The 26,083-nt window shown below is 41.3% G+C and overlaps 1 protein-coding gene and 1 long non-coding RNA gene across 4 annotated transcripts in view; both read left to right on the top strand.

Annotated features, from left to right (window-relative positions):
- The window catches only part of Shrm (shroom), a 48,112-nt gene that overhangs the window by 17,383 nt on the left and 4,646 nt on the right, over window positions 1-26,083 (top strand). The window contains exons 3-7 of one of the 3 annotated variants that reach the window (XM_017074393.4): window positions 1,412-1,650; window positions 2,575-2,912; window positions 3,855-4,644; window positions 5,121-6,138; window positions 6,211-6,398. In XM_017074393.4, coding sequence (XP_016929882.3) covers window positions 1,412-1,650; window positions 2,575-2,912; window positions 3,855-4,644; window positions 5,121-6,138; window positions 6,211-6,398 — 2,573 coding nt within the window. Of the gene's footprint in view, window positions 1-1,411; window positions 1,651-2,574; window positions 2,913-3,854; window positions 4,645-5,120; window positions 6,139-6,210; window positions 6,399-9,885; window positions 10,392-20,421; window positions 20,614-26,083 lie in introns of those variants that run through there. The other 2 variants (XM_017074394.4, XM_017074395.4) reach the window with 2 other exon arrangements.
- Window positions 20,643-25,261, top strand: LOC139352561 (uncharacterized). Its single transcript, XR_011603784.1, has 2 exons — window positions 20,643-24,959; window positions 25,018-25,261. It is a non-coding gene; the product is annotated as an uncharacterized lncRNA (long non-coding RNA).

Below are 26,083 nucleotides of genomic sequence, written 5' to 3'. Positions count from 1 at the left end.
TCTTATTTCGAGTCGACTTATATATGTGTATATATATTTCCCCAGTCGCTATTTCTCCATGTGTTTCGGCTTTATGCTCGAGTATTTACAATTCGATTTGGTTTACGAGAGTCGCAAGCGCAAACATCCAAAAATTAAGTATACGACAGGAGGGCTGGCAACCAAATTGACTTGACGAGTTGATGAGTGCTGGCAAATTTCGGTGGGCAAATATATGCCCGAGTGGGAGTATCATAAACTGTGATCACTGTGGTAATAAATGCCTGAAAAGGAAAACTGTGACTGTGACTGTTTGTACTGCAAATACTACCCCTACCAAGTCGTAAAACTTTTCAAGTACTTTATTGTGATCTGACTCTGACAGCTATGTTGTAAAAAGTAAAAGTATGGCTGAAATGTTTCCCGGCATTCATAATCTATATTCTCGCAGATTAAATCAAACAAAAAGCCTTGACTTGAATTTTTGCTTATCTTTGCAATTAATCAATACAGTGATTAATCAGTGATTACAATATGAATCTGTTAGTGCGAAAGCACATGAATCAATAAAATCCAGCTGATAAGAATAAATGAAATGAAAGGCATACAAAAGTAGTTAAGGGAAATGTGTGACTAATTCTGTTTATGCATGAGTGAGCAATATGATTCTTAGAGATACTGAACTACTTCCTGTTTATTTTGTAGTCCGTGTACCAGATTATAGGGGTTCAACGACTTACACAGCTGTTGGCCAGAAATATTAAATACCCATGAATTTACCAAAGTAAAGCTCTGTTTACCCAAAACCCAAAACCCGCCGTGATCATGTTATCGATCTGTTATTTCTTTGTTACCAAATTTTCGCCCAATTCAGTGAACTTGATCACCGAATCGCCGCTTGGAGCCCATTGCTCATGTGGCTCCGATCCGCTCGCCTTGTGCACACCATTACTTAATCCGGCTTATTATGGACGCTCCGCTTGGCGGTTGTTGTCTGCATCCGTCTGAGCCCCCTTATAGACCCTCCTTATAGACCCCCCATTTCAAATCGACTCCCTCCCACGATCTGCCTGCTGGTTATGTACATAATATATATGCTTTGGCAACATCGCAAGTTTTTTTGGGTATTGCCGCTGCACTTCAAATAGGTTTGTTTGTCGACAATTGCATTGCCTGCACTGCAATAATTTTCACTTAATTATCTAATGAGCTATCCAAGACCCGAAAAAGAAAGACCGGAGGTACGAGGGACTATTGTTTGTTTGAATTTTTCTCCCGTTTTTTTTTCGCTTAAGCTTTGACCGTAATTATGGCTGCGGATCATTTGCAAATGTGAGCTATCCGGTCAGCAGCGGTCACATAACTAATGATTAAACCATTTAAATGTTTCGAACTTATGCAACATCGATTTCTCTTGTCCGATCTCTTGCAGGATGATATGCCGCACCACAATAGCAGAGAGCTAAGCCAACTAAGCCAGCACCATGGCTCATCGATGGATCAGTGCGGATTAACCCAGGCCGGCCTCGAGGAGTACAACAATAGATCCTCCTCGTACTACGACCAGACGGCCTTCCATCACCAGAAGCAGAACTCCTATGCCCAATCCGAGGGCTACCACAGCTATGTGTCAAGTTCGGATTCCACATCGGCCACGCCATTTCTGGATAAGTAAGTTGTCGCGGCAAAAAGGGGGAAATATTTTATAGGCAGTGAGAAAAAATAGTAATATTAAGAAAAGTAATATAAAAATAATTATAAATAATTATTATTAAGAGGTATAGGCAAATTTGGTAAATTACTTTCTTGCATTCGAAATATTTAACTACCCCATCATTACTTATTAAAGGTTTTAATGAAGACCAATTAAATAATTATATCTTAGCTTTTTGTGCTTTAAATGACTATATAAAAGCAATTTTTATTAGTTGATAGATCAATTTTTAGTTTATAAAGACAGGAAACATAAAATAGAATCAAATTACTTTTCTAGCTTGTTAAAAAAATATATTGTTGATGATAGACTTTAGACATAGGTCTTACTTGATAATACATTTTCTTTGTAATTTTCTCACCGTGTGGCTGCATTGCAAACACGTTTTTCCTCGCACACAGCACATACTCGCATCAAATGCCGAACGACAATTATGAATTTTATTTGTACACTAAAAAACGCCATAAACCATTCTTGGTAACGCAAACACATGAGATACAGATACAGACAGAGCAGAGAAATAAAACCGAAAACGAGCAGCTCAAGCTTGGCTCTCAAGGTCTTCTTGGATCTGTCTCCGTCTCCGGTTTTAGCTCTATTTTCTGTCTGTCTGTCTATCTGTCTGGCTGACGGAGTATCTATCTATCTATCTATCTGAACTTGCCCCAAGTACCGAAGAGAGTCCGCTTCTGGCTCTATTGCCCGCACCGAAGGCTAAGCAAGAAATTCAAGTAATTGCGGCCGTGCGAAGAGCAGAAACCAGAAATCGCAAATTTCTGTAGCACGCAATGATTTGCCAAAAAGCTCACTTCGACGGTACTTTAGTTTTGACTCGAGTTCCAACTCTAATCTGGAATTCCGACTGGTTGTTCTATTTGCAGATTACGTCAGGAGAGCGATCTTCTGTCGCGGCAGTCGCATCATTGGTCGGAGAACGATCTGTCCTCCGTCTGCAGCAACTCGGTGGCGCCTTCGCCCATTCCCCTCCTGGCCCGCCAGTCCCATTCCCACTCCCATTCCCATGCCAACTCCTCCTCCTCCTCCGCCTCCTCATCCAGCTCCGGCAACAACAATAGCAACAGCAACGGCAGCAGCAGCAATAACAACAACAACAGCTCGGAAAGCACTTCCTCCACGGAAACCCTCAAATGGCTGGGCTCCATGAGCGATATTTCCGAGGCGAGTCATGCCACCGGCTATAGCGCCATCGCCGAATCGGGTAAGTTTAGATGAAGAAATGCCACAACCGTGGGGTTGTCATCAAAAGTATTATTATTATTATATTTATCACTGTATCTATCAGTTTGTATAATTTAAAAGGGAATTTAATTTTTCAAATTTTAAAGTTCCCACAGTCTATTAAAATATTTAGGTATTAAATCATTTCCTTTGTTAATATACATATGACTTATTCCAAAATATTCCTTTTCTATGTCTTGTAAGAAATACTTGTAATCCTCTACGAAATGTCTTAAGCCATTTGTTTTTTTTTAATTAATTACGAATTATGATATAATGATTATCATTTGCAAAGGATACATTTGTATAGGGAGCTTTTTTCATATCTAAAGTATGCCTCATACTAAAAAGTTTATAACTTGCAATGGCTAAGTCTAGAAACATTTATATATGAAATTCTTTAACATAAGCTTAAAAACATTCTGATTCAAAAAGTATGCATTATGATAAAAGGGTTAGCAAATATAAGCAACTCTTTAAAACAGGCATAATAAAATCATCATCAACGTTTAGCGTAACAGTTTTCTATCAATGATGTCAATAGTTCAATCTCCCATTTTTAAATTTTTTCTGATAAGTAATCCTAAATGAATAATAATCCTAAATATTAAATCTTAATATCCCCTAGTTAATTTACATTCATATTTACATCCAAAAAACAACACAAGATCAAAAACTAGCAATCGTGTCTACAAATCGAGTGGGGTCACAGTGGCAGTTCAGTTTTCTTGGTAGGGGGTGAATGGTTGGCCAGTTGCAATAAGAGAAGGTTGCCAAAAAATGCAGGGCGACTGGCGGGCGAACCCACTCCCCCACGACCTTGGCTCGCTGCTGGCCCCCTTTTACTTGGCTCAGCCGCAACTCCTTTTAGAATGGCCGAGGACACGCCCTAACTGAACCGTTCTCCCCTTTTGCATTGCAGTTTCCTCCTCGCAGCTGATTGTGCACAGCTCCCGGGTGCTGACCCCCAAGCGTCATCACAGCGAGAGCGTGCTGGCCCCGGCGATCTCACCCACCGAGAGCAGCTCCTCCAACATGATCTCCGAGGAGGAGGAGGAGGAGGAGGTGGGTGGCGACCATGGAGCCGCGGTGGTGGTGCAGCAGCAGCAGCAGCAGCCTCTTCGCATCCAGCATCGGCACAGTCCCAGCTATCCACCCGTGCACACCTCGATGGCCCTGCACCACTTCCAGTCGCACCACCACCAGCAGCAGCAGCAGCAGGATCACCAGCACCACCAGCGCCACCACTCCAACCAGTCCAAGCTGAGCACACAAAGTTCCTTGCTGGAGTTGGCCTCGCCCACGGAGAAACCTCGCTCCCTCCTAGGACAATCCCACTCCATGGGCGATCTCCAGCAGAAGAATCATCAGAATCAGCACCTGGGAAGATCCACTGGCCAGCAGCACAAGTCGAGCATTTCGGTGACCATTTCCAGCAGTGAGGCCGTGGTCACCATTGCCCCACAACCGCCGGCTGGTAAGCCCAGCAAACTGCAGTCCATGTCCCTAGGGCTAAAGCCAGAGTCCCAGGCCCTCAGCTGCAGTACGCCCAACATGGGGGAGCAGAGTCCCACGAATAGCATCGATTCCTACCGCAGCAACCACCGCCTCTTCCCGGTGAGCACCTACACCGAGCCGGTGCACAGCAACACCTTGCAGTACGTGCAGCATCCCAAGGCGCAGTTCAGCTCGGGGCTGCACAAGTCCGCCAAGTAAGTAGATGCACCCAACAAGATTTAAGTCGAAAAAGTACTACGATCAAATGGTCTCACATTGGGAACTCGCCTTTTCCCCTATTCAAGAAGAAAAGTTCTTAAAATCAAGACGAAAATGCTCTCGATATGGTTTTTCAAGAGGAATGTACTCTCAATTTCGATTTCCCAGACAAAAGTAGTCTGCTTTTGTTTTTCGAGTCAAAAGTGGTCTTGAATTTATCTATAGAAAAAAAAGGACGTCTTGACTTTGTTTTTCGAGACTAACTTATTCTTGATTTTGTTTTTTGAGACGAAAGTAGTCTCTGTTTTTATTATAGAGACGAAAGTAGTCTAATTAGGTTTTTCCAGACGAAATCAGTCTTGATTTTGAGAATTTGAGATTGAATCGATCTTGGCTGCCTTTGAGAACTTTTTTTCTTGAAGGTATTTGAATGAATCTTCTGAAATCACTTATCCAACTTTATATCCCATAGACTTCCTGTGATAACGCCAGCGGGGGCCACTGTGCAGCCCACCTGGCACTCGGTGGCCGAGAGGATCAACGACTTCGAGCGCAGCCAGCTGGGGGAGCGGCCGAAGTTCGCCTACCTGGAGCCCAGCAAGACGCACCGCCTCTCGAATCCGGCCCTTAAGGCGCTCCAGAAGAACGCGGTGCAGTCGTACGTGGAGCGACAGCAGCAGCAGCAGAAGGAGGAGCAGCAGCTGCTGCGTCCACACTCGCAATCCTACCAGGCGCTCCATGTGGAGCGCAAGTCGCTGCCGAACAACCTAAGTCCCATAATGGTGGGTCTGCCCACGGGGAGCAGCTCCTCCTCCTCGTCGACGCGGGACTGCAGTTCACCCACTCCGCCGCCACCGCCACGTCGTTCCGGCAGTCTGCGGCCCAATCTGCTGAGGCGCTCTAGTTCCGCTTCGGACTATGCCGAGTTCAGGGAACTGCACCATAGCGCTGCTCAGGGTCAGGTGAAGGGGCCCAGCATAAGGAACATAGGTAGCGCCGAGAAAATTTCCTTCAACGACTGCGGAATGCCACCACCACCGCCGCCGCCACGAGGACGTGTGGGTGTGCCCACCAGACGCACTTCTTCGGCCACCGAATACGCTCCCATGCGGGACAAACTGCTGCTCCAGCAGGCCGCCGCCTTGGCCCACCAGCAGCACCACCCCCAGCAGCACCGCCAAGTGCCGCCCGAGCGTCCGCCCAAGCATCCCAATCTCCGAGTGCCGTCGCCCGAGTTGCCACCACCGCCGCAGAGTGAGCTGGACATCAGTTACACCTTCGATGAGCCACTGCCTCCGCCGCCGCCTCCGGAAGTGCTCCAGCCACGCCCACCGCCCTCGCCGAACCGGAGGAACAGCTTCGCAGGGGCATCCACACGTCGCATCGCCTACGCAGCACCACCGCCCACAGTTGCCACAGTTGGAGCCATTGGAGCTTTGGGAGCCACCAAGGTGCCACCTCTGGTGCCCAAGAAGCCGACGAGCTTGCAGGTGGGTCGTCAGTGCTGACTTCTGTTTTGTAATTGGATTCAGATTTTTCTAATTCGCATTGCCTTATTGCAGCACAAACATTTGGCGAACGGTGGGGGTAGCAGTCGCAAGCGCCCGCACCACACGACACCGCAGCCCATCCTCGAAAATGTGGCCAGTTCCAGTTCCGTGGCGCCACCGCCTCCTCTATTGCCGCGTGCCAGATCCGCCGCCCATGACAACGTGATTGCCAGCAATCTGGAGAGCAACCAGCAGAAACGGTGAGTTTTTCATATTATATGATATTATATGGTTAAGTTGAGTTATAGATTGGATCAAGTAAAGTAATGTGGGGAAACTCTCTTCATAAATTAACCTCGGAAATACTTCATCTTAGGTCACATAATCATAACTATGAATATGGTTTTTAAGTTGGTTTTTAGGCGAAAGAATTTTATAGATCTCTCTTATTAACTTCCAAATTGTTCTCCAATTTACAAGTCATCACATCACATCTTTTAAACCAAGTATAACCATTACTGTCAAAGTTAATTCCAAAAGTTGAAATCTTAATAAAGACTTAAAATTGGAATTTATCATAAAGTCTGAATTCCCAGTATGCCAAGCCTTGATATAATACTATATTATATATTTATAATTCACTTCCTAGTTGCTAAAGCCTATTAGTAGCTTAAATTAAAGAAGTTAGACCTCAATCCAATGACCCTCAGTTAGGAAAATCACAGCACAAGATCGCCTCCGTCAAGTCTAAAAAATATTCAGTAAGCTCTGTCGCATCCGTGGGCTTGAACCACTCCCTGGCTCATTGTTCTTGACCTTATCGAATCCAATTAGCTGTGAATGGAGTGCGTGGCACGGTAGCCAGCGAGCTTCGGTGATCTTGGCTAATGAGCCGCTTCCTTCGCCGCATGGCCGTCAATCAGCTGTCGCCTAATGCTTAATTGGATTATGAAATACACTGCTCGCTGAGCAGCTCGACTTTCGCTTTCGACCCACTAAACCCGGCCGACTCCAATTGCCAATCGCCAAAACTAAACGCCAATTGAGCTGCCACCTGAGCGGCCACAAAAATGTGTCAACCGAACAGCGATTTATGTTTTGCTCCTTGGCGTGTGGGCAGCACCACTCCCCCAGGTTCCCCAACTCCCCAGGTTCCCCAACCTCCCAGATAACCGAAATGATTCAGGCACCACTCAATTCTTTGTTCTGATTGTGCTGGTAAAAGCCAATCAAATTGAAAATCGAAATTTATCCGGCCAGCGGGACAAAAGGTCCATTCTTGGCCGGGCTTATACAGTGACATTGATAGATGAACGCCGGGCGGTTCATTAGCGCACTGTGCGCATACTTTTTGCATTCACTGTATGGCATCGCACCCAATTTTCGGGCATTAGATAACTCAGAGCCGCACATTGAGTTCAAGCTGTGGTTGCACAGTGGTTGAAAGGTTGTAAATGGTTGCATATCCCTATATGTATATGAGTCATTAAAAATAAACTTTCCGGGGATTATGTAAGATTATCTATTTCCAAGTAATAGTAATGTGTTGCTTTAGGGGAAAAGTTAGTATTCCACGCTTGTATATTTATTATTCATATAAATATATGGTAACTTATTATAGGTATTACATTTAGATATCATTTCCACAACCGAAAACAAATCAGCAGTTCAATTATATAAGATTTAAAATCCTAATAGCCCTATGATACTTCATTATGGCCTTATGCATATTGCTGAACTTTCGACTACCACAATCTATAGCACATATTTTCTACATATGTATCTTTTGGTTCAATTTATTATATTCTAGGTCTTTCTTGAGGTTCCCATGACTTTTATAAATAAATTCAGATAGTTAGTAAAAACGTAAGCAAGTTCCATAAGGCCTTTATCACTACAGTATTAAGGTTAAGTAATACCCAAGTAAAGTAATCCCCCCATTTTATTCCCAACAATGAATCCAAACATCTACTTAATTGTATCTCTCCCACTGTGCATTGTCCATGTTCAATAATTTCTATGGGCTGTCATGTTTTTTCCTCCGTTGTTCCTTTTTTTTGGGGGTTTTTAGTTTTTGTTTTGGTTTTCTTTGGTGGCTCAGTTGACACCGGGGGAGACCTTTGCGGCACGATTTGTTGCAGCAGCAGCATCCAGCACGAGACAAATATTGACACAATTTGTGGCACAGCTTTCGGGCTGAGCCTGACTGGGGGGATTTTGCTGCAGATCTGGCTGGCAACTTGTAAATGGGCTTGTCAGAGGCTTCGTTGTCGTTTAAGCCTGGTCGGGGGTTCAAATGCCGTTCACCGCGAACGTGCCTAATTTGCATTTTGAAAGTTTGGCGTGCGGAAAATGGAGCAAAGGGCAGTCATCGCTTGCATTTCTCGAACCGACTCACCTGCAGACACTTTTCGAGCGACTTCAATTAGAGCAACAGCAGTAAAGCAAAAAAACCCAAGAGCCAAAAAACCAAAAAAACCCTGAGAGGTGTGCCATATGTTCTCCTGACAGCCTCTAATTATCGCCTCGCACAGCCGTTGGCCAAAAAGTCGGCAAAGTGCAGGCATTTGCCGAATTAATTCCCTCTTTGGCCATTTGGCAACACTCCAGCTAGGTCTTGGCTGTATTATTTTCGAATTAACTGCCAGCATTGAGCTGCGACCACAGACCACGCGTCGTATGCGCGCTATAAATCACTCATTCGCAGCGTTGCCGCTGTGGCAAAAGGAACAAGCGAAACATAATGGCAAACGCCAGGCCAGACAATTCAATTCAATTTATCCAGCCGCGAGTAGCGAGTCGCAAGTCGCGACTGTTTCGATGCAGTTGCCGTGATTAGACGACGTCGCCAGGCTTTCAGGCCAGCCTAGCTGCCTTGCTGCCTTTCTGGCCACATTTAACAAAGTGTTTGCCATAATTTCTGCCCGCTATCAACGGCTAAATATCGACAGTACAGCCAATGATCGATTGAACTTTGCTCCGATGACGATGCAACAGCAGCGACAGATTGGCGATGAGAACAGGCAACAAAAGGTGATTGAATTTAATGGGCCCGGGGGCTTGGTACTGCTAGTTTCAGTACCTATAATAATAAAGCTCGTTTAATCCGAGAAAAATCTTGATAGCGGAGGACAGGAATATAAATGTATACATGGGGATCAGGAATATGTTTATACCTTTTATGGTTTGTACAAGGTTCTTTGGTCTTTTACATTTACAGAAAGTGTGGCCTACTTTTGTGCTTGGTCTTAGTAAATACAGATATAGATAGCGCTAGAAAGTATGCTATGTTTTTATGCCCAACAACTAAGTAAAGAGATGATATTGGTATTTCTCTCTTTATAAAGAGCGTGCCTGCTTAAAGATCTTAAGTTAGGCAAAAACCATTAAAGTTAGGAACAGCAGTTTTTTCTAATTCTCAATAAATGTCTCAATTCATAGGCCCATAAATAACCGCTGATCATAAACTTCTAGGGTTCTACTAGAAGTTAATGGCGAATTTTAAGTTTTATTTTCAATTTACCTACCAGAATTCCTGGCTAGTGACTATGTTGGGCCAACAGACCTTTAAGCCGCCATTTAAAAGGTTTCCCAAAGAGAGTCCCCTCTCTCTTAGCCATCCAATTCCCTCCCTTAAACCATCTCTTAAGCGAACCGGCTCTTGACTGGAGTGTGTTTAAGGTCTTTTGTGTTTGGTGTGCCGTGTTTTTGTGGCCATCATCCCGCTGACGTTGCCGCAACTTCAAACGAGTGAAATCCGCCGAGGCGTTCGGACGTATCGCGCTAGTTGACGCGTGTGTGAATATAATACTAAATATAAATCAATTGCAATTGCCATCGAAATTGGAAATTCGGCATTCGAAGCTCGGCAATTAAAAATGTAAAACTCTCGTGACACTTGCCTGCATGTGTATCAATTTCATGTGCTTTTTTTTCGGGGGTCCCGACTTCCTGATCGCCAAAAAAAACGTAAACCAAAATAAGGAAGTTCAGCGACGGGTTCAAATGTTGGGCCAACAAACTGCATAGCATTTGCACAAATAACTGGCAGACAAAAGGAAGCAAGATATCACGCAAAAGTTCGGTTTATTTTGTTGTCATTTTGGGATTGTCTAACCTGCAGATCATATATCTCTCCCCGCGAGTGTGTGAGTGTGTGTGTGCTGCTCTTCCCAACCAAAATTGGATTTCACAATACTGGATACCGTCTACCACTTGAAGATGGTGTTCGGCGGCAAGTTTCGAATCAGAAGGTAAACACTGTTTTTGCACAACTCAATTGAAAGCCCAGTCGCTTGGTCAGTTCAGTTCAGTTGGGTTATTATGATCTCAGCTGATAACGCCGGCTATTAACGATCGCCATTAGTCAGAGGTAGTCAGGAAATATTGTGAACTACACTGGTGGCACAGAGAAAAAATCTGACATCTGTTCTAAAGGGGTATTATTTTTGATAAATTTTTCAATTAAGTGGGAGTATTTTGATCCATTACCATAAAGAGCACTTTAAAATAGTCATCTGCGTTTTTTTTTTAATTTGTCACATCTTTTTGACAAAGACATTAAGAGTTTGATTAATCCGAACAATGCCAAAAATCCCACTTCTTCATTTTTATATGATACGTTTTTTAAAATTTGTAAATATAAATAAATATATAAATAATAAAAGCTAACTTATGAATTAACAATATTAATACCTAACCTTAGACAATTTAGTCCAATTACAAATATAGTTTATTGTAAAGAAAGGATAGTATTATTTAAGTGATAAATCTTCATGAGTTTTATTTCTGATACAGATTTATCCTTATTTTTTCCATCTGTACTCCAAGTAAGTTGCTTGAAAATGAAAACTAGACTTTTAATAAGAACGCGCGCCAGCCAATGGAGTATTTTATTTTTTCCCAAGATAAGCTTTTCTGTGAGTCGTTTGTTAACTGCATTGCAGTCTGGCTTTTGATCTGAGGCTGTTGCTGGGATAGTTGCAGCTTTAGTTGCCGCTGTACTAGTTTGTGGCGACGTTGTCGGCTAACTTCAGTGGAACCATATTTAGCATGCTCAATGCCTAACGTCTCCGCTAATGACGACAGTTGTTGTTGGCTGCACGGTGAAAAAACCCAAAATAACAGTCTATTATTAATGATTTCTTTACAAAAACTAATTAGAGTAGTGTTTTAATGATTATTAAAGTTGAATAAATAAGAAAAGATAAATATGGTGGGCAAATAATATTATTTCGGCTCTCTAGATCTATATATCCAGAGTAATAATACTAATTTGGCATTTCCAGATCTATAAATCTAGAGTTATAGATCTACTTATGCTGAAATAATATAATTTCCACGATTTATCTATATTTTAATATCATTTCGACATTATATCATTTCTACATTAATATCATTTCGACAAAATCCAGAGTAATAATCCTAACTTGTCATTTCTAGATCTATAAATCCAGAGTTATAGATCTAGTAATGCTGAGATCATATAAATTGCACACCTTATCTATATTTTAATATAATTTCCACATTAGTAGATCTATTAATACAGATAGATCTTCTAGTACCAAAATAATATAATTCATCCCCAACTTTTCTCTCTGTGTGGATCTTTGACTTGTCTGAGGCTCTAACAACTTTAGCCCGAGCTGATAAATTTTCACAGCTGTTGCCTCTCTTTCTTTCTTTCTCCATTATTGCCATTCCCTTTGGCAGCCACGTAGGCGGCAGGTGCAAAACTGCGGCACGTTTCCTTCTCCTTTTGCCCCCTCTCCATTCAGTTTTACCTGCTGCCATGGCAAATTGTCTGCGGACTCACTGCCTCCATAAATATGCACCTATATATGGTTTATTTCTATTTGAATTCCATTTTGTATCGGTGTGACCGAGACACGCGTCATTTGCCATAATTCATAACGAGATCTATTGACATTCGGACCATATAAGTGGTAGGTGGGTTACACTTTGTATGAAAAGCCGGTGCTATCAGTGCAGAGATCTTATCGATTTCTTGCCGTATTCATTGGAATGAGTACAATGAGGACCTTTGTTTGGATTGGCAAAAGCGGCTAGAACCGGTTTTGGCCAAGGAACAGCTGGTGGTGGATTGGTCACCCCTAGGAGTGGTTGTTCTGTTCGTATCCCGGCAACTGTTAAGGCCAACAACCCTCAGTGGATGCATTATAATGAGGACACCACTCAAAGGAAACCAGGGAAATTAGTTTGTTTTACTTTCACTTAAAAAAAATATCATTCCTTTCCGAAGAACCTATTAGGGTTTCTTAGTTACGCAAGATCTTAGAAGTTAATAACCTTTTAATTAAGAATTAACTTTAACGAATGGATTAGATTTGCCCTGATCGTAAACTGAAGAAACCCTTCAGCTTATATACCCAAATTCGTCGAGTGTATACACACCATTAGCATAAAAAACGAAATAAAATAATATTTAGCTTTGCCGTGTGGTTTTTTATTGAGGCTTCGCACGAGTTTCGAAATGAACGACCCGCCAAAGAATTTGCTGTCTTCGAGTAAAATGCTGTTAGCTCAGCGACGACAGCAGCGAATTTCTTTTGCTGCATAAACAAAACCAAACACTGAATACCACTGAAATAATCAATAAACATTTTTACAATATCAAAGCAGGGACAAGAATGCTCGATCGATCTTGTTCCCAAGAGATCCATGAAATTACTTCGACCTTCTGGTCAGCTTTGATTTGTTTGCCGAGTGTGTATGTGGTGTATGGTGTGTAGTGTGTGGTGTGTGGTGTGTGCCATTCGCAGGGCTAAATGTTTATTGTTATTGCGACGGCCTATTCAACTAAGCTAACATCAAACAATAAATGTTTATTGCTGGCCGCGTCTGTTTTCATTGCCAATCGATTCGCTGTGGAAAACTTGTAATACCTACAGAGCAATCAAGCCGAGTTCTCCGATCTGCTCTGAATTTGTGCCTTGATTTGTTTGTGGTTTCCATTACGAAAGCCCGGGATCTGTGATTTTTGTTCAATGCTAATTATAGGCAGCGACAAATGTCAAGAGTTTTCAATTAGCAGCGCCTTGATTGTTCTATACACTCGCTTGATTAGATTTATGGACTTTCGTCTTCGGCTCTCTATGGGTTCCAATTCCATATTCAGGTCGCAGCACATTTTTTTGGAAACGTTTTGCGACTATTTTTATGGCTAAATGATCGGCAACAGTTGAACAAACAAGATACCCACGAATTTATATACTATATAGCGTATATAAATTAACATGCTTTCAATTGAGGCAACAACAAGAATGAGAATAAAGTACACGCAGCCATATTTCAGTCTTAATAAAAATGTATAAAAATGCCATTTTTTAATCAACCAACAAACGCTGACAAACTGAGAATTTGAATAATATCAGCGAAACAAGGCCTTTACGGAAGCTCGATTAACGGACTTGAGGAAGCCCGATAAGGAGACAGGGTTCAAAAATCTTACAATCTATTAATCAATCAATCCGGTTCTCCAAAGCTCTGTTCTGTATTTATGATAATTAGATGGTGTCGTAAAACCGAACAAGTCGGTTAATCGGTTGGCTTCTCTAATGAGTTTGCCCTAACAACGATCAATTGCCCATTGCAGGGGTTCTACGATTACGTATACGATGCGTACTGGGTACTAATGGTTCGGCTTCTGGGTCGCCCACGATATGCAAATGGTGTTACGATCGACACGTGAAAAGCTCTTCATTATCGCCCTGCTCTGGAACTTTTTGAGACTCGAACTGGGAACAATATACTAAAACTCGACATTTGCCCACAGGTGGGCAGGTCCCAACTCCAGGGAACTTGGAACTACAAAGAGCCGCTTCACAAATTGCTGGGGGAAAAGTGCTAAACAAAAGCTACCTACGTAGTAAACACGATTGCAATTGTAATTTATTTTTTTGTTGTTCGTTCTATATATACAAATATATATATATGTAGGTACTACATTCTTACTTTCCCAACTTATCTGAAAGTGAACGGGCAATGGGATCGTTACTCATCAGTCGCAAACTGAAACAAAAGAGTGGCTCAGCCAACCATCAAGTACAACCACATATCTGCATGAAAGCCCTGGGTATACAGAGCATATTTATACAGATACCTATACTGTATACTGTATATAGAACAAAAAGCCAAATGAAGCTAAATGAGTGCAGAGTGACAAAGGCAAATGGGGGAATTCCATGGGTGACAAAAGCGACTTCGCAATACTCTACAATAAAAGCGGAAGTGTCAAGTGAAATGGGTGGGATGAGAATGGGAGGTGGCCTTTGTAGAAAGTTGACTTTGGAATTGGTATGATGATGGGCGATTATGATTTCGTCTTTGTTGATGCTCTGGAAAGATAATTCAGGGAATGGGGTCTAAAAGTTTTCGGTCTCAAAACGTCTGCGATCTTTTAGAAGGCATTATAATCAAAAGGTTCTCTAATACTTAAGGTTTACAAGACTAAGCAGCTTTGGAAGATTAGCTATTTGTTTAAAAACACTAACTGAGAGTCATTTACTTAAAAATACTTTTAAGCTACAGAACCTTTTTTAGTTTTCTCTTAGGTTTCTTTTTTCATATCTTTCTTGTTTGATCTTAAGAATTAACCCCTAAGATAGAAAATTTGTAACATACAAATTTGGAGAGTGCACCTGTTGATCTAGGTCCACTTAGATGGGTTTTGGTCCTAAGTGTGGCATGTGGGCAGGGTATAATTACGGCAACGGTTCCCACTCCACAAAAATAACGCACAGGGGCAGATAAAGTTGCGGGTTCCCCCAGAAGAATTACAGAAACAGAAGAAGGCAACAAGTTCAAGTCGAGCGGGCATACAAAGTACCGCAAAAGTCAAACAAATGTGGCGGCAAGAGACAATGCCAGAGATACAGAGTGGTATATATATATATAGTTCATATTTGGGTGGGGGTACCGCAGATGATCGGGCCCCGAGTTAAGAACATTTGGCATACATTTCTTGAGAGGGAAGGCCCAGGTCATTGGATGTGCCTTGCGGCTCCAGCATATTTATATCTCACCTCGGTACAAGGTCAGAGTCGTGGTCGAAATTATGGCAGCCGCAGTCGATTCAATTAGCCACGAAATTAATGAATACAAAAAAGCAGAGTCTAAACGCTCCAGTAACCTCCGGCTGCGAGTGACTTCCTTCTGAATTCGTGGCCAAAAGAGCCACGCAAATCATTAAGAAACAAACTGAAAATTTCACAAATTAACTTTATAACACGAAAATTTCTCGACGCCAGACGAGAGACGAAGATGGTATATCAGAGATACTGGCACACACATAAATATGGAAAAAATTAATAATTACGAGACGAAAACTGCCCAAAAGGTAAATAAGTCTGGCTTCCTGCTCAAGACCAACTTCAGTTTTCGGCTACTGTAGAAACCCGATTGGATCTTCGACTCCTCTGCAGGGTCTTGGGCTTTTTACGGGCACTTCGATTTTCTGGTTTTTGGACTTTTTTTTATTTTTCTGATTTTTTTTTTTGTCTTGTGCCGTGCACGAAAATTGCTTTGACACAAAAACAAAAGAAAAAACCTTTTTTATTTAGTGGGTCACGCGCGTCATGAGCAAATGAAAACCACTGGACAGTCGGCCAGCCAACCTACCAACCCACCCAGATGATAAAAATCAAAACATGCGCAAAAACCAAAAAAACCGAAATCCAAAAAAGCAATACCAAAAGCAAAGCAAAACAAAAAGAGCAGTCAGAAAGCCAAATTAAAATCGGAGCAGCACTTGGCCCGGGTTTCCCGGCTCAAAGCGCATGTTTAAATTGTTTGCCTAATTTGGTTTTTTTTTTTTTGTATTTTTGCCCGCAACTTGGCACAAATGTATTGCAATTAACATTTTTTACATACAATATATATGTAGTTTTAAACGCAACAATTTCTCATCGGCCTGGGAAGGTTTTTTGGGCAATGAAATGCTCATGAAATATGCAATTTGAGGCATTTGTTGGGTTATTTGGTGCGGGCAATAAAAAACAAGAAGTGGGAATAGTTTGACAAGACCACGTTTTATTTTGGGTGATTTTTATGGGATTTAATCTGTTTAATTGGGGACTGTAATTATACCTGCTTTGTGGGTTATGAAATGTAAAGTGGGTTACTTGTGTTTTGATAAGGCTAACATTTTTGTGATGCTATTTAATCCTTAATTTGAAGTTGGGTGTTCAGTTATTATAGAGTTTTTACCAGGAACCCCAAATGCGACATGATATATATACATACCAAATATTTTTCACAATTTTAAATTGCAAAAAGACTTAAAATATATATAAACATATAAGAAGTTTAAGAATAATTTTTGATTTTTATTTCAAAAGTTATTTGATAAGATTTACTACATTTACTTGCTTACATTTGTATTCAAACGTGTCAACAATAATGACTTTTATTTCTAAAAACAAAGAACACTTATGAGATATATCACTTAAAATCCTTTTCCCATTTATAATGGTTGTAAAATTGGAAATCCCCTATATGTTTCCTTAAATAAATCTTATCGGGTATAATGGTCACGATTTATTGCGACTTTGGTTTGAGCTAAATTTTATGAGATTACTCGGTTTCAAGGTATTTACATAGGTGGCCTTTGTGAAATTGAACTGGGTAATATATTTAGTATGTTATCACGGGGAAATTTAATCTTTTATTAACTTTTCACCTAGAATTTTACTGTAGGTGACACTCAAATATTATAAATATTGGTGAATCCCCTGATTTTATTATTTGATTGTATAGTTTCAAGGTAAACTTTAGTTTTCCTTATCGTGTGCATTTGCTTGGGCTTATTGCGCCTTCGATTTCGACTACATTGTGGGGCCCTGGGAAGTTCTCTTGGCCCTCCTCTTTCGGCCCGATTTCAGTGTTAACTTGGCTATTGCCAAAGCTAATGACCAAGTCGATAACCGCAGCGCAACGCAATCGGGCGTGTCGACTTTGCGGCGATGACTGTCTCGCTGTCAATGAACTTCGTGGCTAAATTACGTACCTGCAATTATTCTGGGGGCCCAGGAAGAGGGGCCCCCAAAAAGAAAAAATCTGCATAAATTTCTGGTTGCGCAATGAGAACTCGCTCGATGGGCCTTTAAATTTGTGAAAGATCTTTATGGCCATACGTGTAGATCGCATTTGCGACAGTTCTGCGACGCAAAGAGCCGTTAAAATGGGCCCCAAAGCGATCTGATCTGAAATTCAATTAGCGACACCCACAGCCGTCGGCCATCCAACATTTTGTTGATCATAACGATCGGAGTCTGAAAACTTAAAAAGCAATTTCGTTTTATGATAGAACTCAAATTGACACCGAAAATGTGATTGCCGATCGCTCCATTTGGGCTGCCTGGGAATCTCAAGGGGTGGGAAAGCTTTCAAATTTTTAAATTTCATTGAAATGTGCGTCGCTCTTGGGCCAGGCATATAAACATCAAATCAGCTGAAATAAATGGGTAGAGGTGGCGGGAGAAATGCGTGTGCACTATGCATATTAAATGCTTTCACTTTCGTTTTGACCAGATTAAAGTATCTCAGTTTTTTGGCAATGCCCTGCACGATGATCGGTAAAAAAAGTATATATATATCTCAATCAGTCGAGCAGCAAATTGCGTGAAAGCCGAATCTCTGGGCCACAATTGAAATGCAAGACGCCCGATGCAGCTATTTCTATATTTATTCCTATGACTGGCTATCGGCTATCTATATATCTGGCCAGGGTCAGCTGTTCGTTGACTGATTGTCAACCAGTCCGATACATCGTCGTCTGCCTTGTGCTCAATCATTACTGCTAGTTGCATGTTTTATAACGCAGATGATCACATGTACGGGTTTGATCACTCGCACTTGGCATTGCATGGGCTACAGAGAGAAAAAACTAGGACACGGTTGTTATATGTTATTATCGGAACTCTAAATTATAAAAATCAACGCATGACCCAATTTATTGTCGTTTATGAATACTTGAATATAATTAACAATTCCCAATTCCTAATAATTTTTTATGATAATAACTGCTTAAAATAAAGTATTGCCAAGTTCAAGTACTTAAAGTCTTATCATTTTGACAACGCATTTAGAAAATAAAATATAAGTTCAGTCATGATAGGTCTTACTTATACTTTTTATGCATGGTATTGTCAACTTAAGACTTTAGAAATCTAATCATATTGATAATGAAAATGAAAATGGCAATGAAAATAACGTTATAACAATTGCTTAATATAATTCTTCATATCATATTGAAAACTCCTTTTAAAAATAAAAACAAAGTTCAGTCATGATAGGTCTTCCTTATAATTTTTATGCGAGGTGTTGTCAAGCTAAGACTTTAGATGTCTTATCATCTTCATAATGAAAATGAAAATGGTAATAAAAATAAAACCCTACACCAGCTAAGGTATAATAACTACTTTTAAAAATCTTATTTAGCTTAGTTATAAAAATATTTATTTTTTACTGATGAAATTGATTTTCTGCAAGTGGGGTTTAATAATTCGTAAATCCGCAAGTCTAGACAAAGTCTGAGGCGCTGGCCAACTTCGTGATTGATTCCCACAAATGCAAATGAGCGGAGGCAATGAAATGCAATCAGGTAGGGTTATATATGTATAGCCACATATATTCCCTATTCTCCCTGGCTGGCTCAGAAAATTGCCGTGGCCATAAGTCAGGGTCATTATTATGCGTGCAAGTTGGGGATTTTGCTTTCGTACGTGGCCATTTTGCCGCCGCCTCAAGGCCAAGAGTCTGTCATTGCAGCAAACCAGCCCCCTGGAACCCCTCCGATCCCCTCCGATCGACCCCCACAAAAGCGTTAACTAAGCTTTTGTGCTGTTCTTCTCGACCACATGACGAATTCAGCCAGCAACAAAGAAAACAAAGACCACAAATATGCATCGATCTGCTGATCCTGAGACTCTTGGCGGCCTTTTGCGGCCTTCGCATCACGTTCTTCAGGGAAAAGCAGAAAACCAGAGGAGCACATGATGATGATGATGATGATGATGGGCCTGAAAAGAAGGTAAACAATTTTCAATCAGCTCGGCGAACTTGCAAGCGCGGCTTCCAACTGCCAAATCCCTGGGCTCCCGCTCCCCGACAAGCCAATTTGCAATTTAAGCAAATGAAATGCAAACCCAAGCGTACAAATTTCAATTCCTCTCGCACACACCGCATCATAAATAAGAAGTAAGAAATAAGGAAAAGCAAACGCCCCAAGACAATCTGCATTCCTCAGAGATATATATGCACATATTACATATATGTTATTTTTCTGTAAGATCATATACACATTTTGGGTCAGCCGCACTGAATAAATCAGAGCAGCCACATTAAATAAGAGCCAATATGTCAGGCTGGCATCTAATTTGTTGGCTAATCAGCTGCAGCTCCCGTCTCCTGAAAGACTGGTGGAAGATCTGTGTAAATGGAACGGCGCCGATGTCAACTTCGCCACATGTTCCACCCATCGAGCACCATCTCAACCCATCCCATCCGATCCCATCCCATCTCATCTTCATCTCATGTCATCGTTGCCAAATAAATTGTTTAGCTGAATTATGCCATTTATTTTTAGTCACCAATCTCTGCCTCCCGTCGTCGCTCTCATTTTCCCAGTTCTCAATGGAATGCGTTCTAGAATGTGTGGGGCTATGGTTTTGGTTTCTTGCCAACAGGTTCGTTTTGAGGACTTGTCCTACTCACTCATGGTTAATGAAAAAAAGAGCTTACCTCATCGTTTTGATAGCGAATTCTACCCTGTCGTAAATGGCTCTCTGATAAATCAAACTGGAGAGCTGGAAATTCATCAAAATGCAATGTTTTGTTAGATATTATATCTTCGGTTATATAAAAACCTAGTGGAAGCAGGTGGAGCTGTTCTACCCTTTCGATTACCTGATAATAAATCATATCTTTTATTTTTAGATATATCTATCAACGGGTATTAAATATTACTTAATTAATAATAATTTGGACCTTTTTGATGATATCTATGTTATAACAATCTGTGATATAATGATTTCGTCTCGCCCATCTCTTTCTTTATCATCTCTCTACTCATCCATCAAAGGGTATTGAATATTCCCCTGGGGGCCCCGCGTTTTTCGCACATACATCAATTTGATGATGGCACATATCACTTTATGACGTTTTCTCTCCCTATCGTTCCTCGATTTTCATTCTGCCTCTCTTTGTCACGCCGAATGTAAATTTTCGCATTTCGCCTTCAGTTTTGTTTTGTTCAATGAATCGCGTTGTCGCGCTTTTATTTTCGGCAGTTTATTTGATTTATTTTGCCAGGCAATTTGTTCGTGCCCCAAACAATTCGGTTCGAGATACAAGATACAAAGTGCCGCGTGCTCAATTGTTTTGATCTTGCCCATCGACTGGGTTCCTGAACTCGCCGCGGACAATGGCTCAGTGGTTTCAATGGCTCAAGTTTCGGTAAAAATGGCAAAATGGCCCGTCTAGACAAAAACCTATTAAACATATTATGCTGGAAATCGGCAAATAAGTTAAATGGGGGGAAAAGCTCTGACGTCATGCGATGGAAAAAGACTGAAGACAGCGGAATGCGTGAAAAGATTCGCTCGTTTCCTCGGCCATATATGACTTTTAATTGCAGAGCCAACTTGGGCAATGCAATCCCCATATAACAACCTTGAAAACGCAATCCATGCCGCCGCCGTCAAATCTTGATCTCGTTTTTCGTTATTTTCGTTTTATTTTTATTTTTACTTGGCCATATAATTGCGTTTTTCATTTGCTCTTGGCATTCACAGTAGTTGGCCAGACTGGAGTTGTGCACAGAAATAAAATGTTTAGTTAATAGGATACCAAATATTAAAGGGGTTTAGGAAATTTAAAATAGAAAAAGAATTTAAGAACTTAACAGAAATTCAATTGATGATAATGAGAACTGTTTTAATTACTTTACTGAAATTAGTTTCTTATAACTTATTCGTTTAATTTCTTTTGGTGTACCGACTGTTGTTGCACGCGATCGACGCCAAATGAATGCCAAATGTGTTTGGGGCTTCATTTTTGAGTTTTCAGTTTTGTTTTTCCCCTTAACCAATTTTGGGGCCCGGCCCAAAAATAAAAAAGAAGACAAAAAAAGCGACGGGGGATGCTTCCTGTCCTGCGGCATCCCAAAAAAGCTGCATTGCAGCAATGTTGCAACAAGTGGCCCGGCGGATTTTTTCGATTATTATTATTATTATTATGCAGAGTTCGTTGAACATTTCACAGGGGGGGGGCGAATGTCAATTTCACGCTTCGCTTTTGCCAAAAGAGTCAGTGGAGAATTATGTTTATGACGATAGCGAGTCAAAAACGCCCATCAAAGCCACACGAGACCATCATCATTATCGTTATCATCATCAGACGGCCATGCCTTGCCATCATCATCATCATTGGGGGGAAGACCATCGCGATGAGGTTGCGGATCTTTTATCAATAAACCGTTAATTATCAAAAGCGCCTAACTGCAGCGGTGGTTTTTTTTGGTAAGGCAAAACAATACGCGGATGTATTTCTGTATTTATTGTAGGTATTTTAACTTCACTTTATTTTATTTTGCTTTGTCTTATCCCAGACGCAAAAGCTAGGAGTGCCACTCATCCAGCGACCAGCTCACAAATCCAAAAGTCCATGGGGCAACGCTCGAGATCGCCACGTCCAAGGTTTTGTAAATAACCCGGCCACTGGCAACTGGCAACTGGAGATCGTGTGGGCGTGGGTTGGGTTTGTGGGTTTGGATTTGGGTTTGGGTTGGGGTTGGGGTTTGGAATGGAATGGAAATTGAATCGGGCCTGTGAATTGGGTGTTCCGCTCCACAAATCCTCAACTTTGGCCAGCCAATTGCGACGCAAAATTGCCAAGAATAACAAAGAACACTTTTGGCAAAGCTGAAGATCTCTCCAAAAAAAGACAAAAGGGCCGTGCCCAAGAAATCTCGGATGAGTTGGCAAGGTTTTTCTTCCATTTTTTTTTTGCAGCCTCATAGGAGTGACCTTGTAACAATACGGTTAAATTCTACAACTGTCATTGTTTTTCTGCACTCATTCATCAAGAGCCAAGTTCTAAAGCTTAACCTTGAGAAGGCAGGGTTCTGAAACCTCTTTGTTTACTTAATTATTTTGTGCTTTTTTTGGGTTGACAGGCGCGTGACATGCCAAACACGCTCAAAGTGCAGGGGCAATTCTTATGTATAGACCGCTATCTATATTGCCATCAGAAATCGATCAATCGATTCCGAAACGGTTCAGCAGCAGCGTGAGAATATCTGAACTTTTCGCTCCGACTTCTCACACAGTCCAAAGAGAATTTGCATAAATAATTGCTGATTGATGCAAATTCACTATGCTACACCAATGCATTAATTACGCGGAGTTTGGTGTTCGATTCCATTGGATTAACCTTGATTTCCGTTCCCTTTGTTCTGCCTTACGACAACGATGATCATTGTTTATTCTCGCCAATCTGCGATCATTATGGCTTATAAGTATTTATGTATGTTTTTATGTATGTTTGTATGCTAAAGGTCACATTCGCTCTCGAGGCAATTAAATGGTCCGAAACATAAACGCAAGACCATTCATCAATCTCTCACTTTCGTTCCAAAAAAAAAAAAAAACAAAGTACTTTACGAGTATCTGTATCTGTGGCACGTTTCGTGTATCTGATTCCATAGTTCCTGGTGATCTCACTGGCGAATACCCTATGAAATTGCAGTTCTGCATGGGTGACATCATTTCATATCATCATGGCTAATTTTCCATTTCATAAAACTTACAATTAACAGCTAATGAAGCTTCATGACAAGGCCCTACCAACTTTTATGGTGTAACCCTAGGAAGTTCTCCGGGTTTTTTGTCGCCGAACGTTTTCAGAATTCCTTCTCACTCTCTCTCTTTTTGTAGTTTGTTGAGAAATTTGCTGTTATTAAGAAATTAAGAGCCGCTTCGCATGCTTTTCTTTTCTTCACGTTTCTTTTCTTTTCTTTCCATTTCATTTCTCCGCCGCCGGATCTTGGCTAACAAGTAAATGTGTGTGTGCTGGCCTCTTCGCTCTTCTGACCATTATCTTTCGCTCTCTTTCGCCTGAAATTAGTTGGCTAAAAACAATGAGAAATCCGTATTCAGGGCAGTTCCTTCAATGGTCGCAACACTTTGGCATTCGACGACCAGCGGCTTTTGTGTAATATCTAAAACAAAATACAGAAAAAAAAAAAAAACGCAAATGGCTCAAAGTCTTGTAGTGATCACCTGCTCCCCACTCCGCTTTGTACATATATTCCCCGCCATATCCCATACTTTCGGCTGATCCGGCCATGGCGGACGTGTTGCGCATGCGCCCGAGGGCAAAATACAAGTTGGTCGCTGTGTGTACAATTTATATGCCAAGTGGGCTGAGAGTGAAAATGTCATTGGCAGATGTGTCGCGGATATTAGCAGTGAACCTCCCCGCAGGCCCCTTTTTACACTGCGAGAAAATCTTAAGGATTTTATTCGGTTCATTAATACCATTTCCCACTTATCAGTTTCATGAAATGGTTATGATTCATTGAAATAAAAATTATTTTTTTATAAACTTTTTTGTTATACCATATATACAGATCCCTATATATATTTGTAAAATAAATCGCATAAGTATGTATTTAATTTCTGTAATAAGTAGAGCTTCATAATCTTTAAATTCCCATTTATTTGATGCATGTGTTTACTAGAAATTCATTTTACAATCTCACTGACCTATTAGTATTGCATGTATAGTGCATTATTCTCAAACTAAACTTTCCACATCCATAATGAAAACATAAGTAAGAAAGTTTCTAAATAATAAAACTTTAAAGACTTTAAATTCCCATCTATTTGAGGTATTTTATTTTTCTGTCTCGCTGACCTTTTAGGGGTTTAATTTCACAGCTTTTAATATTTAAAATACACTTTTTTTCCCCGTGCACCTTTCAATCTCCCACTTCCTCTGCAATCCCCTATCAACATCCAGCAGACAAAAGGCCCGCACTTGGCTGAATAATTTGTTTATGCAAACGCAACTTGGCGAATATCAAAAGTAACTATTTAAAGTGCGGGAGGAGGGGCTGGAATTATTTACAAGCTTGTTGCTGCTGTCGTAGTCCAGTGCGCACACATGTTTCCCGTGCTGGTTGCAACAAGTGTTGCTGTTGCTGCTGTGCTGCAGATGTTGCTGCCGTGTTCTGCCCCTCTGGTTGCAGGCATCTTTTTAGCTGTAATTATGATGAGCTGGGGCCGTTTAGCTCACAAGTTAATTACCCCGTTTCATCGGATTCAATGGGACAGGCCAGACCGACCACTTTCGACACTTTCAATAGGGGCTGGGCCAAGAGCAGGAGGCATCTGCTGGCGATGTTTCTTGGGTATTTGCTGCATTTCCCAAGCTGTCTATTTTTGGTGCTTGAGGGCCGCGAGCCAAAAGCGCCATTAAATCGATTTTACATTTAAAAATATTGCACAAGCCATCATTGTTGGCGTTGCTGCCAGAATTAATGGATCATAATTATGGTACAGTAGCAGTAGCAGCAGCAGCAGCAGCAGCAGCAAATACAGTAGCTGCTGCGGTATTAGAAAAGAAAACAAGAAGCCAAGCGGAGAGGCAGACAATTGGAGTCCGATCACGAGGCAGATGATCAGATGAACAGATGAACAGGCAGAAATTGCTCGAGAGGAAAAGTTTTCGATTCGGATTTAGGTTGTGCGGGGAAATCTCTGGCGGCAACTGTGGGATTCTCCGCCAGAAGGTTAGAAGTAAGTCTTTTTTGTTACAGTCCCCAGATAAAGATGCCCACTTAGCTAACATTTTCAGTGAAAGAGAACTTTTCTTTTCTGTTTTTACTGTTTGGATGCGGATGATGATGTTGCTGCTGCTGCTGATAATGATGTTGCCACTGTTGCATTGTTTTTTCATGAAGTTTTCCAAGAGAAATTTATGGCATACTTTGATGGACGATGAATGCCGGGAAAAAAAGACGACGACGACGACTCTTATGAGCGATTTGTTCTGACCTCCCCTCTCAAAACCCAAAGAAAGCTAGCTGCGCTGATGGCCATCTGTTTTGTTTTACTTTATTTTCATTATTGTACTTTGTATGATGTTGACTTGACGTCATTTTGCGGCAAGTGAAAATGTGTGCGATGCGGTGCCGACAAACCCGTTTTCAGGTTTCGGTTTTGGTTTTGGTTTGGGCTTCCACTGAGCTTGTGAGATGTTTATGTTTTCAACAACAAGCGCTGCAACAACGGCAGTAGCAACAGCAACATTTGTTCGCCTTTTTTTCGGCTCAATGTTAAGACGAGATGTTAAAAACGTGATTTCCATGCGTCGCCAGCGTTGTCGTTGTCGGCATATTTAAATAAAATACTTTTACTATCAACGAAAACTAGTCAGCCAGCAGCAGCGGCGGCAAACAGCTCGTTATATTGCCGATCAAAAATTATAGTGCAACAGTTGCTGCAGCAACATCTATTGCTTATGTTGCTGCAGCAACTGTTGCAGTTGCATACGCAATGCGCAACGCGCAACGCAAAAGGCCACTGACCAAGACCTGGATCGGCAACACCACCCCAAAAGCCACTGAACCCACCAATTATCTTAGATATACCACAGGCGGGTGGCAGGGTGATAATACCCGATTTTCACCCGATTTTCAACCGATCGACCCTATAGACGAACCGTTTTTATTGTCTCACATTGCCGGCGGTTATGCAAGGCCAGGCAATTTATCAATTTTTTCATAATTTGCATCACATAACCAAATGGAACGCCCCGCTCGGCTTAATAATGCCAAATAGAGGGAAAAAGATAGGCAAATATATAAATAAAATATGCGTTAATTGTATGGAAATGTATTTAGCCCAGTGTCCGAACATTT

Source organism: Drosophila suzukii, chromosome 2R (genome assembly GCF_043229965.1).
Source record: "Drosophila suzukii chromosome 2R, CBGP_Dsuzu_IsoJpt1.0, whole genome shotgun sequence".
In the NCBI taxonomy this organism is placed as follows: Eukaryota; Metazoa; Arthropoda; class Insecta; order Diptera; family Drosophilidae; genus Drosophila; species Drosophila suzukii.
Note: the sequence above shows the minus strand (reverse complement) of the source record. Positions and strands in the feature narration are given on the sequence as shown.